At 35.8% G+C, this 15,152-nt stretch overlaps 1 protein-coding gene across 6 annotated transcripts in view; it reads left to right on the forward strand.

Annotated features, from left to right (window-relative positions):
• LOC144973680 (centrosomal protein of 112 kDa-like) overlaps nucleotides 1-15,152 on the forward strand; it is a 108,889-nt gene that overhangs the window by 47,186 nt on the left and 46,551 nt on the right. For all 6 annotated transcript variants that reach the window (XM_078916456.1, XM_078916459.1, XM_078916455.1 and 3 more), the window contains exon 5: nucleotides 11,210-11,327. In XM_078916456.1, coding sequence (XP_078772582.1) covers nucleotides 11,210-11,327 — 118 coding nt within the window. The remainder of the gene's footprint in view (nucleotides 1-11,209; nucleotides 11,328-15,152) is intronic.

The following is a 15,152-nucleotide window of genomic DNA, read 5'->3' on the forward strand; positions in this document are numbered from 1 at the left end:
TAGAATGAAAGTGATATCCCCGACGATTCTTTGATAGGATTGTCCACGTAATGGTCTAAAGTCTGTGTTGTTTTACCAGCCCAATGACGTTTTTGTTTCCTTAATTCCCGTGTTTGGTTTAGACTAGAATTAGAGAACCCTGGATGAGCTTCGTTTTTTTGTTAGGTCGTACATACTTCATTGATCTATTGATAAAACATCCCCTATAGTTTGTGTACGCATGCTGTGTTTATGTGCTTTCAGATTAACCTCTCCTCACATTTCTCTCTCTCTCTCTCTCTCTCTCTCTCTCTCTCTCTCTCTCTCTCTCTCTCTCTCGCTCTCTCTCTCTCTCTCTCTCATTGCTTTGTATTCTCCTATTAATCCAGTGCCATTTATTATGATCAAAGCGTTGTTCCCTTAACATAAACGCCAGTGTAATCTTTTCACTTTTCTTTTTTTGTATGCTCGATTGGCATTTCATTATTTTTATCCGCCAATTCCTCCTTCGTTTTTCACGACCCTAGGGGAGACCTTATAGACCTACCTCCGCCAGTTACACGGCGACTTACCCTTGATTCTTTATTTTGGGTCAGCCATGTTCAGACTGGCGTCCTGTGCTTTACAGTCGGTTTCACCAGTAAACCCCTTGTTTTAGATCTCCCCCTCGCCTGTTTACAGGGCTGGATTAAGGATGACATGAGGCGAGCTGGCTCCCTAATGCCCCGCCACCCAGATCCGCCTCTGCCTCATTGTTTCAATACTGAATAATTTGTATTCTGTTCATGGCCATTCGCTGCCTTGGTAAAGCTTTTGTCCTGGTCATTACTATTCGATTTTCAAAGACTTTGATTGCTAAGGTTGTTGAGGTCTTATCCTGGACTTATGAGTACTTTTATGGCCTTTTTCTTACTTCTCGTTCATTGTGCTAAAAGTCTCAAGATTTTTTATTATGATCTCTCCCATTCTGAAGTATTAAACGTTTATCTAGATATGAAACCTTGCAGTCAGAGAGAATAACAATCAGCTGTTTAAACATTTATATTGTTACAACATCGATGGTCATTGTAATTTACCAGAGATCCGTTTCTATTGTAATCATTATCAGACCACCATCACGCCAGACAATTTTGTTAGTCCACGTCTGCGTCAGATTAATTGTACTCAGATATTTTGAAAGAAGATTGGGGTTATTTATTTATTTATTTATTTATTTATTTATTTATTTATTTATTTATTTATTTATTTATTTATTTATTGTAAACAAAGTGCCCCCTAACCACCCTCCCCTACTTCCCCCCACACACACGCACACACGCACACACAAACACTCATACACACACACACTTACTCTCTCTCTCTCTCTCTCTCTCTCTCTCTCTATCCTTCCTCAAAAACCTGCGATTATGTACGTTCGATATTACCGTTCATATTTTGGAATTGATCATAATAAATATCACAGTATCCAATATCTCCCAAGTGTCATCGGTTCGTCCCTCGATTCCAATGTTGGTGTCTGGAGTGGCCTCTTGACCAGGCCATCCCGGAGCCAACCAAAACAATCAATGGACCACTGGGACACGGGTCTAAATGGCTTTTGTGGTCACTCATTATACTGGCATGAGTTGATGTATTGGTTACTTATTGCTTGCGTCATGCACAACAACAAGAGGGCCGAGTAGAGTGGCAATACACTCTGAAATTAATGAAGAATAAAGTGCAATTAGTAACTCTGGATTTGTACAAGACGAGGGTATACAAATTTAGTAGTGGGGATAAGAAAAATGTCCGATTTGAAATATGTAATGTTGTATTTTATTGCCTTATACTTGCATTAAAATTCCCTTTATTGATCCCAATAGGGAAAATTTGTCTCTAGGGTCTATTCCAAGGGAAGACTTGAATAATCCAGGCGTCATCCGCAGTGCAGCGCCGCAAATTGAGCTAGGGCGAGGTAACTTGCTCAAGGCCACACGGCGCAGCGACGGGCGATTGAACTCGGCACCTTTCGGGTAGGAAGCAAAGACCGTACCGCTGAGCACGCTGTCCCCTAAAATTTTGTTGTTTTATTCTACCAAAGACACAAAGACCCAATCCATCAATCTAGTGTTAAATAAATAGAAATATAAATGAAATTTAAAATAAATAAATAAAATTCCATTTATTCATCCCATTGGGGAAATTAACTTTAGGGTCTATTCCAAGGGAAGACTGGAATAACCCAAGCGTCAGCCGCAGTGCAGCGCCTCAAACTAAGCTAGGGAGAGGTGACTTGCTCAAGGCCGCACAACGTAGCGTTTATTCGAACTCGGTACCGTTCGGGTACGAAGCAAAGACCGTACCGCTGAGCCACGTTTCCGGCAATAATTTGTCGAAAGGAACTATCTAGTTGAAAAAAAAAATCACATTATTATTCTCTATTTCTTTATCGTCAGATTGATGTAGTTATAAATATCTCATCACAGCTCAGAAAAGGGCTCGCTGAACATAATTCATTAATAACGTTGTTTGTTAAATATTATCCGCTTTGAAACTCATGTATTCCTTTTTTTTTAACATTCAAGATAGAGATAGAATGAAGTGGACGTCACTCGGGTCTTTGTTATTGTCTTTTGCCATCCACGTTTATGTATAATTCTCACTTAACTTTTTATTAACCGGACTCTCAACGTTCAAGTTCACACATAGTTTTCTGTGTTGGTCCGTTCTACTTCCGGATGGCTATGTTGTGAGCTTCTTAGACAAGCGCATACTATCTATAAGTAAAGACACGGACAATACAGACGTGTACATAATCGCAAATTTGATTATCGGACGATTTCTTAGGGTTGATTTAACATTAATGTAATGGACAATATTTTGCGTCGGTTTGAGAGTATGTCATTACAACAACGAGTCCATAACTATTTGGGTTATCGGACTTGCAAATAAGTTCACGCCGCACAATCCCGTTCCCAAATTATAAAAATTAATAAAATAATAAAATTCCCTTTATTCATCCCATAGGGGAATTTGTCTCTAGGGTCTATTCCAAGGAAAGACTGGAATAACCCAGGCGTCAGCCGCAGTGCAGCGCCGCAAATTGAGCGAGGGCGAGGTGACTTGCTCAAGGTCACGCAGCATAGCAGCAGGTGATCAAACTCGGTACCTGTCGGGTACGACGCAAAGACCGTACCGCTGAGCCACGCTGCCCCCGCTGCATGTGTCCATAGCGTACGAAAATGACCTTTCGCTCCCGTTGAACTATTTGAAAAGGTATTTCTCATGAAAGACGAATGTGTGCTGTATAGATGGACTATTAAATACTTTATTGCATTTTAATCGTTTGCCATTCAATAAGGGTAGTGGGGTACCTAGTACTAGTACAGGGTGCTCTCATTGTAGGGGTATTATCAGTACACATCTGACATCGATCTATGGATGGGAGAACGGTATTCACAGACTTGTTGATGATTTACAACACACCTGCCGCAAAGTGGTCGTAAATTGAGCCAGTGTCTATCTTGGTCATGTCGTAAAACCACTTTCCCTTTCTTGATACCTCTCTGCTTGAAAGAGATAATCACTGCAATTCTCACCTACTTCCAACAACCACAATTTGATTTCTATCAAGCCATTTCACTCCGGGCCGTTAAGTTAACAGCGTTGTCTCTGTCGAAAAAAATAAATAATTGTAATATCGCCTAGCATGCGTCATTTCTCATTCTATATGTTACGTATTTATTCGGTCACGGATCCCATTTAACTCTCTCCGTAGCAGCTATTTTCAGAATTATACCCGAAACTTCATACTCACCCATCACAAAGATATATTTTTCAAACAGATAGTAACAAGTAGGACCTGTATTATTCTACATTATGTTCAGAAAAATGAGCTCTCCAACAAAGCGTCGAGTTTTTATAACTTAACTATAACACATGAAATCAGAATAAGAAAATTGTCGGTTGCATCGTAACGAATGTGACGATTTTCCTATGGGTGGTAAGGAGAGGGTTAAAGCGCTTAGAGCACTTTTAGTGGATATTGCTCTATATAAAAGCTCAAGTTGTTTTGTTTTTTAAAAATTAAATCTCTGGTACAAGAATTTCTGATGCTGGAATGCCAATCAATCGACATGTGACCAGTCGTGATAAAATGGACATTCTGTGGGGGTCAACCAGATGTCGACATTTTTTATTTTAAGTTTAACTTATAAAATTCGACTCAATTTGAATGACTTTGTTATTAAGGAGGGCGAGTTTTGTTTCATTCACTTGAATACCCTTAACTTTCCTAATTCTAGTCAATTTGATTTCGTGACAATTTGTTTTTTGGATCTAATCCAATCCGACCTAATACCAGATTGATATGTTGGTTCACATATGAAGTAAACGTTTTGTCAGCGTACGGCAGTTAACCCTCTCCTTACCGACTACAAGAAAATCGTCACATTCGTTACGATACAACATATTTCTTAATCATTTTTCCTTTGTACATCATAAAATTAAAAGAAAATGAACAGTACGGTTGTAGAGCATGTTTTACTAAAGAAATTATGTATCGCAAGAACTTTACTGCTATTGTGTTTGAGTGATAAAAAGTATATTTTTTCTGTTAGTTGGCTGTGAAGTTTTGGGGAAAAATCCGGAAAATGGCTGGTATGGAAAGAGTTAAGCCCATTAAGCATGAGAGATATAATATGGATTAAGTCAAGCGAGATTAATGTGTGAAATAGAGATCTGTCTTTACAGAATTCCATTCTTGATTTTTAAAATCCTTCATATGATCGTGTCAACTAAAAACCAGACACTCGCCATTTGATCGTATTACTTAAACAAAACCAAGGGTCGTTTCAGTTATTTTGAGCTTGGAATTAAGAATTATTTACGAAAGTAAAATAAGCAACCGATTGTTATTCAGTGAAATGAGGCGAGAAAACGACAATAAAGGTTTTTATAACTTCTTGTTATGTCGACATTTATAAACCTTTTCCTTGACATAATCATTATATTTATATTAAGCTGTCTTTTTGATTAACGGTTCTACGGTATTCCTATTTTCCTTTTTTCTTTTATTTCTCCTTCGTTAGCTTTTATAATATTTTTTTACTCTCTCTCTCTCTCTCTGTCTCTCTGTCTCTCTCTCTGTCTCTCTGTCTCTCTCTCTCTCTTATTAATGTCAAACCATCTTACAATAGAATCAACAGAGGAATTACGATAAACAAAGCAACAATTTGTTCTATAAATAGAAATACGTTTAACAAGTTTGGGAGCAGGCACTGGTGTAAGATAAAGCTCTAAAAAGATTTGCACGAAACAGTATCGTCAGATAAAGCGGAAAGAAAAATGTACGAAAGATCGTCCCAAAAAGTCAGCCTGCTTCGACTAGGGATCAAACCTCTGATCTCCTGGTTATCGGTTAGACATTCTAGCAATACACCACAGATGTTTCCTTCCTGTTTTATCTCGTACTGTTTCGTACAGATCGTTTTGATTTTTAGAAAGGTGGTTACAAGTCATAAATCAACAACTTCTACATTGAATGATATCCTAAAGTCATATTATAGCTCAGTTTCATTTAGTAAATCATGTATTTGATATGGGAACTTTGTGGCACTAATCATGTAGTCAATGGGTTCCTAGCCATACATTGGCCCAAATCTTTGTACGTTAGGGGGTCACCCCCTATCATAATGACAGCAAATATGACACGACCCAACAAAGGACTTTGGATTAACGTATGTCGAGCGATATCAGATAGTAATATGTGTGTATAATATTACTGCTGTGAGAAGACAATGCTCTTTTTTTTGGTTTGTTTAGAATGAAGAAATAAGATATTATTACAAGTTAAATCTGTTCACGATTCTCAAATTTTTCATTGTTTAATTTATTTATCTTTCATGAATATATGATCGGTTTAAAAATACTTTTTTTCATGTGTTAAGTAAAAGATTAGTAAAAACATCATTTATTAGATCCCTAGAAATGTTTGAGACGTAATCTCATTGCTAAACAAGAAAAACACAATCTTACGGAATGTTTTGTACAGCTATGTGGTCTTGTGGTATAACACTAGCCTTCTGTCTGGAACGTCAACAGTTCGAGCCCTGCTCTGATCGAGTCTTTGGAAAAGGCCCTTTACTCATATTCTCTTACCGTGCTCAGGTGTAAAATCGGAAAGAAAAAATGCAAAGTCGCCTAAGACGTCTTTTCTCATTCTACACGTTAAGTGTTGCTGTTGGTTAGTGAAAGCGCTTTGAGCACGCTATAGAAAAGATAAATATATATATAACCACACACACTTACACCACACACATACACACACACACACACACACATACCCACACATACACTCACACATTTCCCAATGCATTGTCATCAAATAAAAATAAAAAATAAAGTAAGATCAAATAACTTAAGGGTTAAACAATATAAATCAGTGTAATTGACCTACAATGAATAAGAATATGTTTTATGAATCAAAACGGAATGGTAGTCACCAAAAACTTTATATCTACAGCCTTGTTTGGGCATGCTTGGCGAAGTTTGAAATGCCTTTTGGACGCACCGTGTGGCACCGTATGGTAGCGTTTGGGTGTCTTACGCTTCCAGTTCAGTTTGGTTTTCAATACTGCGACAAATAATGCCGCAAATCTGGAGGAGAAGGGCATGCCTGTGGGGTCGACCGAGTCCGATCGGCCATAGAACCACGGGTGCCATTATCCCAGATGTATAGGCGTTAATCCACCCTGGATTTAGGGATAAAACAAATTGGGCCGGCTTAGACGATACGCCCTATGATCGCCGTGTGTGTGAACTGGCTCGTCTTTACAAAGAGGGGGGATTGCTTTAATAGAGTTTTACTGTTGGTGGGATTTAGGAATGAAATAGACCATTATTGAGATGGTAACGATGAGATGGAATGATCTCGTTAAATTTTATTGAAGGATTTGATATTATTCATGTACTTTAACAAAGTTAGGATGAATTTGATTGTACTGGTGTGTTTCTTCACGTTTCGTCAATCGTGATAGGATTAAATGAAATAATTATACATAAGATCGGAATACTACTTTGTCGTCTTTTGAAATTTTGATCTTTAATGAATGACGGTTCAGAGTTAGTTAAAACGATCGATAGATACAATGCGGTTGACGTCACACTCTTGTTTTTCATTACATTTAGCCAGCAACGGAAATGAATAATTTTTACCGTATTCGATTCGTCAATCCAACAAAATATAATGGGTCTGATTTACACATAGGTTTTTATAATGCTTACTGATTTAAAAAAAAAATTATGCCAGCCATAACTGGCGATTTTTTTACTTATAGACTTTGGACTCATCAATTTTATATTAAAATCTATTTTAAAAAAACATTTGGAAAGGGAAACAATAGTGGCACATTATCTTCTTTTTGCTTCTTCATTTGCTTTCCTTTCTTGTTGTCTAAGTTATGTCGGAATGATTAGGAAACATGGAAATAAAAAGAGGCATGCTATGAAGAAGCGGATCAAGTCGTTTGATTATCTTTTGAGGAGTCATCTAAATGTTTGAAAATGTTAGTTTCCGTGATAAATAATTTGTTCAAATAACCCCTAAAATTCTTGTGGTGATACGAGTATTTAAAAGAGATTAAAGATTTTTAGGATTAACTCTCTCCTTACCGATCATTTTCAGTATTTTCCCAAAATGCCAGGCTTACCCAGCAGAAAATTGGATTTTTAAAACTTAAAACAAGCTCTCTACAAAACAACTTTATGTGCTTATTAATTAAACAAAGATCACTCTTCAAAATTTGTGATGTACAAAATAATTCTGAATGTATCTCGTAACAAATGTGACTATTTTGCTGCAGGTGGTAAGGGGAGGGTTAATGTATGTCTTTTCGTCGTCGGTTTATCAGAATATATCCCCGCCATTGTCTGGTTATCCAGCCATATCCTCCTCATCGTCAGAAAGTTGGAAGACTGTAAAAAAGATATGTCTATGTAAGCAATAATGTCAGCTGTCCACTACAGATAAAGCATGACAAATGCCAGGCGTGATGTTCCTTGTCCGGATTGATCCTAGGGCGCCACGACAATATGGTTAGGATCCTGAACTGTCACGACTTCTAGGAGTGTTGGTAAATCTTTATTGACCGCACTTATTCAATAAATCAACTGCGTGGAATCCAGTTGTCACGGCATATGTCTTTAAACTATAGGAGATAGTACACGTACAGAATGACCACAGATGTTTTCCCATTGTGGATCTATCGTAGCAATGAAGTATGACGCGTTTCCGTTTCCGTTTCTTAGGAGCAATGCGTGATAGACCGACCGACGATATGTCCCGTAGATAACTCAATGGTCCAGCTGTTTTGTCTGCTTTAAGATCTAAGATATAGTCAATTAGTTTTGCCTGGGATAGATTTTGGGATCCAATGTCCTTTTACGCCCAGCTAATTCTTCACATTTTGTCTTCATTGCGATCGACTCTTATCTCTAACACCGGCTATGCTTTTCCACACTCTTGTCAATGTTAGTGTTAATTATGCTATTGTGATAATTGTTGTTGTTTTTGTTGTTGTTGTTGTTGTTGTTGTCATTGTTGTTATTAATAATAGTAGTATTGTAAGATATCTAAATCATTTTGAATGATGAAAGAAAGTCCTGCGCTAATTCGGCCATTTTGTCGTGACATCAGCGACCAGTTTCCAATGACAATGAGTCTTTGTGGTGTAATTCAAACCAAAAGAGATAGAAAGATCTTCTAAACGGCTTCAATATACTGGACTCTGGGTGGGGTTCCTGGCCTTCCATAGTGGGCAGGGTTGTACTTACTGTGTCTTCTATCCCCTTATATCTGTTTTCCAATTTGCTTTCTGTCTTTGTCTTGGAATGAGATTACTAAGTTTTGCCTTGGCCCTGGTTGTAGTGCTTGGCTGGGAGGGAAACAGTCAAATACATAGTTATTATTTTGGGAGATGATATCTTTTTCCTATAAATCATCTCTCTATTATCTATTGTTATATTTGTTATTTTTAATGTATAATGTAAGCATTTGAGTGTATTCCTCTTAGTGGGGACTTGTGCTGCTGGTGTCTGGGTGAGACTTTTAAGTGATCTCAAACTAAGCACACTGATGTTGTGCACATGGAATCTATATCTGTTCCCTATTTCAACGAATTCCCCCTTGTCTTACTTTTTCCTCCAGTCCTTTTAATTGTAATTCTAGAATCGTTTTACTATCCAATCTTCTTCATTTTTACTGGCGCCGGTATGACCTAAATGTGTTTCAAGCGCCGTAAAACCCCTAAAAACAAACACACATACTGGACTGGATTGAGCTAGATCCCACGTGTATGATGACAAAAAAGCTGGTATAGGTATTGAGATTTTATATAGCGCAATATCCACTAAATGTGTTCAAAGCGCTTTACACGGGGTCTGTGGTCAACAGCAACATTTAACATTCAGGACGGGACATGACCACGTTTCTCCAATTCAGTGACGTCATGCTCTTTAAAAATCGTTTTTACCGGTTAACTGCCGTACTCTGGAATAAAACGTATAATAAAAAATTTAGCCAGAAAACTCGTCCTTATTCAAATATCGATCGATTTAACTGGGCTCTTATCTTGGCAAAAACTCTCAAACTTGGGACACCGGTTAAAAACCTTGGGTCCCTATAGACAGAATGCGCTTGGCAAGGAAGCTCACAACATTGCCATCCGGAAGTATTACGGACCAACACACAAAACTATGTGTAACCTTAAACATTTATAATATGGTTAATACAATTTAGTGAGAATTACTCATAAACGCGGATGACAAAAAGCAATAACAAAGACTTTAGTGACGTCAACTTCATACTATCTATGATTTACGTCAGCCCTTGTCACAGTCAATAGTAAGTGGACGTCGATGACAACCAATGGGTGATTAATCACTCGTAAGTATAACAATCGGAGAGAACATTGTAGTCCCCATAACACAATCATTTTAGTGTGGGTGATAGTAGAATCATTTATTAAACGTGATATCTATCTAGGTTCTATCTTAAGTTTTGTTCAAACTTTCCATTTTTAAAATTGGAGTTTGGACAAGACAGCAACAACGTGCAAATTTAGAAATGCAAACAAGCGGGTCTAAACACATATAAATGTACATAACATACACACACACATACACACATACACTTACACACATAGATACGCACACATAGAGAGTGTTTGTGTGTGTGTGTGTGTTTGTGTGTGTGTGTGTGAGAGAGAGAGAGAGAGAAAGAGAGAGAGAGAGAGAGAGAGAGAGAGACCTAATATTTTATTTGAGATAATGAATATCGCTGCTTCCCAATGGTCGGAATGGTTTTTTTTTTCTTCCTCACAAATGGCTACTGATTAATTTTGACGTTTCATATTGACATTATAGTATCGGTAACAAAACCAATCCTTCAGGCTATTATTTTTAATTTATAGAACCAGATTACATTATTTGTTTTTTAATGTAGTACATTACGATGATTGCTTACAAGAGGAGACACGTAAACAATCTGACAACATTATGTATGTTAATATTTAGAAGTCATGAGCGTGATAATGATAATAATAATAATAATAATAATAATAATAATAATAATAATAATAATAATAATAATAATAATAATAATAATAATAATAATAATCATAATAATAATAATAATAATAATAATAATAATAATAATAATAATAATAATAATAATAATAATAATAATAATAATAATAATAATAATAAATGTAATAATAATAATATTAATAATAATAATAATAATAATAATAATAATAATAATGATGATGATGATGATGATGATGATGATGATGATGATGATGATGATGATGACTACGACGACGACGACGACGATCATGATGATGATAATAATGATAATAATATTAATAATAATAATAATAATAATAATAATAATAATAATAATAATAATAATAATAATAATAATAATAATAATGATAATAATAATAATAATAATAATAATAATAATAATAATAATAATAATGATGATAATAATAATAATAATTAATAATAATAATAATAATAATAATAATAATAATAATAATAATAAAATAATAATAATAATAATAATAATAATAATGATAATAATAATAACCGTTCTAACGTCATAACGTTGTAGAGTGAAACCATCAGAATACTCTGCTTCTGCCACAGCCTCGATTTTGTTTAAACATTTGTATCTCTTTCTTCCTCTCAGGAAAAATCGCAATTTATATGCTCAGCTGATGCTTCAGATGTTAAAGAAAGGCGCCATGTCCTCGCCATTCGACCAGAAACCGTCAGATGGGCCACTGCAGCCTCTTCCGACATACGTGGTAAGTAATAATTTTTAAAAGATAGGTTCGTAATAGTATTTCCCTAGAAAACACACCCTTGTGCAGTAACATGTGTGTTAACACTAATGGTAGAGAGAAAATAAAATAAAGAGAGAGAGAGAGAGAGAGAGAGAGAGAGAGAGAGATTATTTGATTAACCCTCTCCTTAATAATAATAATAATAATGATAATAATAAAAATAATAATAATAATAATAATAATAATAATAATAATAATAATAATAATAATAATAATAATAATAATAATAATAATAATAATAATAATAATAATCTCATCTCATCTCATGTAGTTCCATATCTGAAGCAGACGTCGGAGGTCATCTTCCGCCAAGCTGATCTATCTCTTGCCAATTCTATTAAAGCAGCGCCACCTTTCTCAGCTTCATCTGTCCAAGTTCTTATCCCTTTCAAATACGTTATTCTTTGTCTTCCTCTTATTCTTTTTCCATTCATCTTTCCAGTCAAGGCGAGTATTTCCAAACCAGTGTGGCGGATAATGTGTCCTAAAAATTCCACTTGGCGTTTGATGATTTTTGTTATCAGTGATCTTTTTCTGTTTGCCATTTCTAAAATTTCTTCATTTCTTTTCCTTTCCATCCATGACACCCTCATCATTCTTCTGTAAAACCACATTTCCACTGCCTCCAGTCTTTTAACCATGGTCTTGTTTATGGTCCAGCTCTCACAACCATATAGCAGCACAGACAGTACATAGCAATCCAGGACTTTGATTTTTGTTTTCATGCTAATATTCCTGTTTTTCATAATTGTATGCAGCTGGTTGAATGCATTCTTCGCCATACCTATTCTTTTCTTTATTTCACAATCTGATTTTCCATTGGATGTTACATTGAAGCTTAAATATTTGAAACATTCAACTTGTTGTATTGTTTGTCCTCTGCTTGTTATTACACAGGCTGGTGGGTTATTATTTTTAGATACCGTCATACATTCTGTTTTAGATATATTCAGTTCCAGTCCCATATTTTCACTACTCCTGACTACAACATCCAGTAATTCTTGTAGTTCATGTTCAGATTCTGCCAGTAGAACCGTATCATCTGCATACCTCAGATTTGTTACATTCTTTCCTCCAATACACACCCCCTTCTTATGTTCGATATCTCTTAATATCATTTCACTATAGAGGTTGAATAAATCTGGAGACAAAACACACCCCTGCCTAACTCCTCTTCTAATAGGTGTAAAACTGCTTAGCTCGTTGTCAACACGCATTGCTGCTTCTTGTTCCCAGTACAAATTCCGTAATATTCTTAAATCTTTACCATCAATGTCCAAGGATGATAGAATTTTGAATAGTTTTTCGTGTTGTACTTTATCAAAGGCTTTTGAATAGTCGATGAAACACATATACAGATCTTTATTTACTTCAATACATCTTTCCATCAGCATTGATAATGTGAATATTCCATTTCTGGTACCCTTGTCCTCAACAAAACCAAATTGCATCTCCCCAATTTCAGGTCGTATTTTATTTCTTATTCTTAGTAAAATTATCTTCAAAAGAATTTTTGTGAGGTGGCTCATTAGGCTAATAGTTCTGTGTTGTTCACAATCAACTGCCCCTGGCTTTTTTGGTAGTGCTATAAAAATGGATCGTTTCATATCAGTTGGCATTTTTCCTGTGTCATACACTTGATTTAGAAGGTTTGTGATGAATTCAATCCCCCATTCACCCAGGCCAGTCAAGGCTTCAATTGTTATGGCATCAGGTCCTGCAGCTTTTCCATTTTTCATGCTTTTCATGACGTTCCTAACTTCATCTTTCATTATAGAAGGCCCTTCCAGTTCTTTTATCATAGGCATTTCTCCTCGATTATCAAAAAAAAGTTCTTCAATATATTCTGACCATCTGTTTAGAATGCAGTCTTTGTCCATGATGGTGTTTCCACGCTTGTCTTTGATGCATCCACTTTTAGCACCTGATTTAGTTTTGTTTAATAATAATAATAATAATGATAATAATAATGATAATAATAATGATAATAATAATAATAATAATAATAATAATAATAATAATAATAATAATAATAATAATAATAATAATAATAATAATAATAATAATAATAATACCGTACACTTATAAACGCCAACAGCTCATGCAATATGAGCTCTCGGCGCTTTACAAAAATAAAATATATATCATTAACTAAACAATGACTACAGCTATTAGATACAGACATATTCAATATTTAAAACGATATCAACATAGAAATACTTTTTAAAAGAAAAGAAAATCAAGTAAAGAAATGTTTTCTAAAGTAATATGTCTTTAGCCTGCTTTACTCCTTACCATCCATAAGATGTAAATCAACAATTTTACCATTCCAATTTCTTTTATATATCACTGAATTTAAAGAAAAGTTTTCGCCATTGCTATAAATACGTGGCACTGCATTGTAGAGCTTATTTAGTTGAACAATATTATGTATAGAATGTATTTGTTGCTTTTCTGTTTGAGGGAAGAAGAATCTATTTTTGTATTGGGTTTTGTGATGTTTCAGGGAAAATTCGGAAAATTACTAGTAAGGAGTAGAGAGTTAACACTTTAACACGCCCCTTTGAAATTCTCCAAATCCAAAAAGTTCCTCAGTCGGGATAACCACTTGTCTCAACTCAATTCTAATAAATGACAGATTTAATTCAATTGTGAGCTGAAGAAGAGTTTTGAGCCCGAACGTTTGGTATTTTGTTCTTTTTTTTTTTTGAAAGCTGTTATATTCATTTTTGTTTATATTATTTTTTGCAAAACATCCAAGCCCCAGCAATCGAGGACATTGTCTAAACATCCAAGCCCCAGCAATCGAGGACATTGTCTAAACATCCAAGCCCCAGCAATCGAGGACATTGTCTAAACATCCAAGCCCCAGCAATCGAGGACATTGTCTAAACATCCAAGCCCCAGCAATCGAGGACATTGTCTAAACATCCAAGCCCCAGCAATCGAGGACATTGTCTAAACATCCAAGCCCCAGCAATCGAGGACATTGTCTAAACATCCAAGCCCCAGCAATCGAGGACATTGTCTAAACATCCAAGCCCCAGCAATCGAGGACATTGTCTAAACATCCAAGCCCCAGCAATCGAGGACATTGTCTAAACATCCAAGCCCCAGCAATCGAGGACATTGTCTAAACATCCAAGCCCCAGCAATCGAGGACATTGTCAAAACATCCAAGCCCCAGCAATCGAGGACATTGTCTAAACATCCAAGCCCCAGCAATCGAGGACATTGTCTAAACATCCAAGCCCCAGCAATCGAGGACATTGTCTAAACATCCAAGCCCCAGCAATCGAGGATATTGTCAAAACATCCAAGCCCCAGCAATCGAGGACATTGTGTTATCCTTTGACTATTTGCCAGTGGTAATAGGAGTAAATTACTACAAACTGACGTCCAACTATAGATAGTATGCGCTTGGCTAAGAAGTTCACAAAATTGCCATCCGGAAGTATAACGGACCAACAAACAAAACTATGTGTAACCATGAACTTTTGTAGTCTGGTTAATACAGTTCAGTGAGAATAAATCACAAACGCGGATGGCAAAATATAATAACAAAGGCTTGAGTGACGTCATCTTCGTTCTATCTATAGGAATTGCTACTTGTTGTGGTGATTCAAAATGTCCATGTTTCAATTACTTTTTTTTAAAGACAGCTTAGATGCGAGATACTAAGACTAAGACTTCACTATCCTGAAATGAAACGGTTCAGAGTTTTAACATTTTCAATTAGTCTAACAAAAAAAAACAAAAAAAAAACCCAATGAAACTTACGACTGC

The sequence above is a fragment of the Berghia stephanieae genome, chromosome 5 (assembly GCF_034508935.2).
Source record: "Berghia stephanieae isolate SIO BIC M18660-M18661 chromosome 5, UCSD_Bste_1.3, whole genome shotgun sequence".
In the NCBI taxonomy this organism is placed as follows: Eukaryota; Metazoa; Mollusca; class Gastropoda; order Nudibranchia; family Aeolidiidae; genus Berghia; species Berghia stephanieae.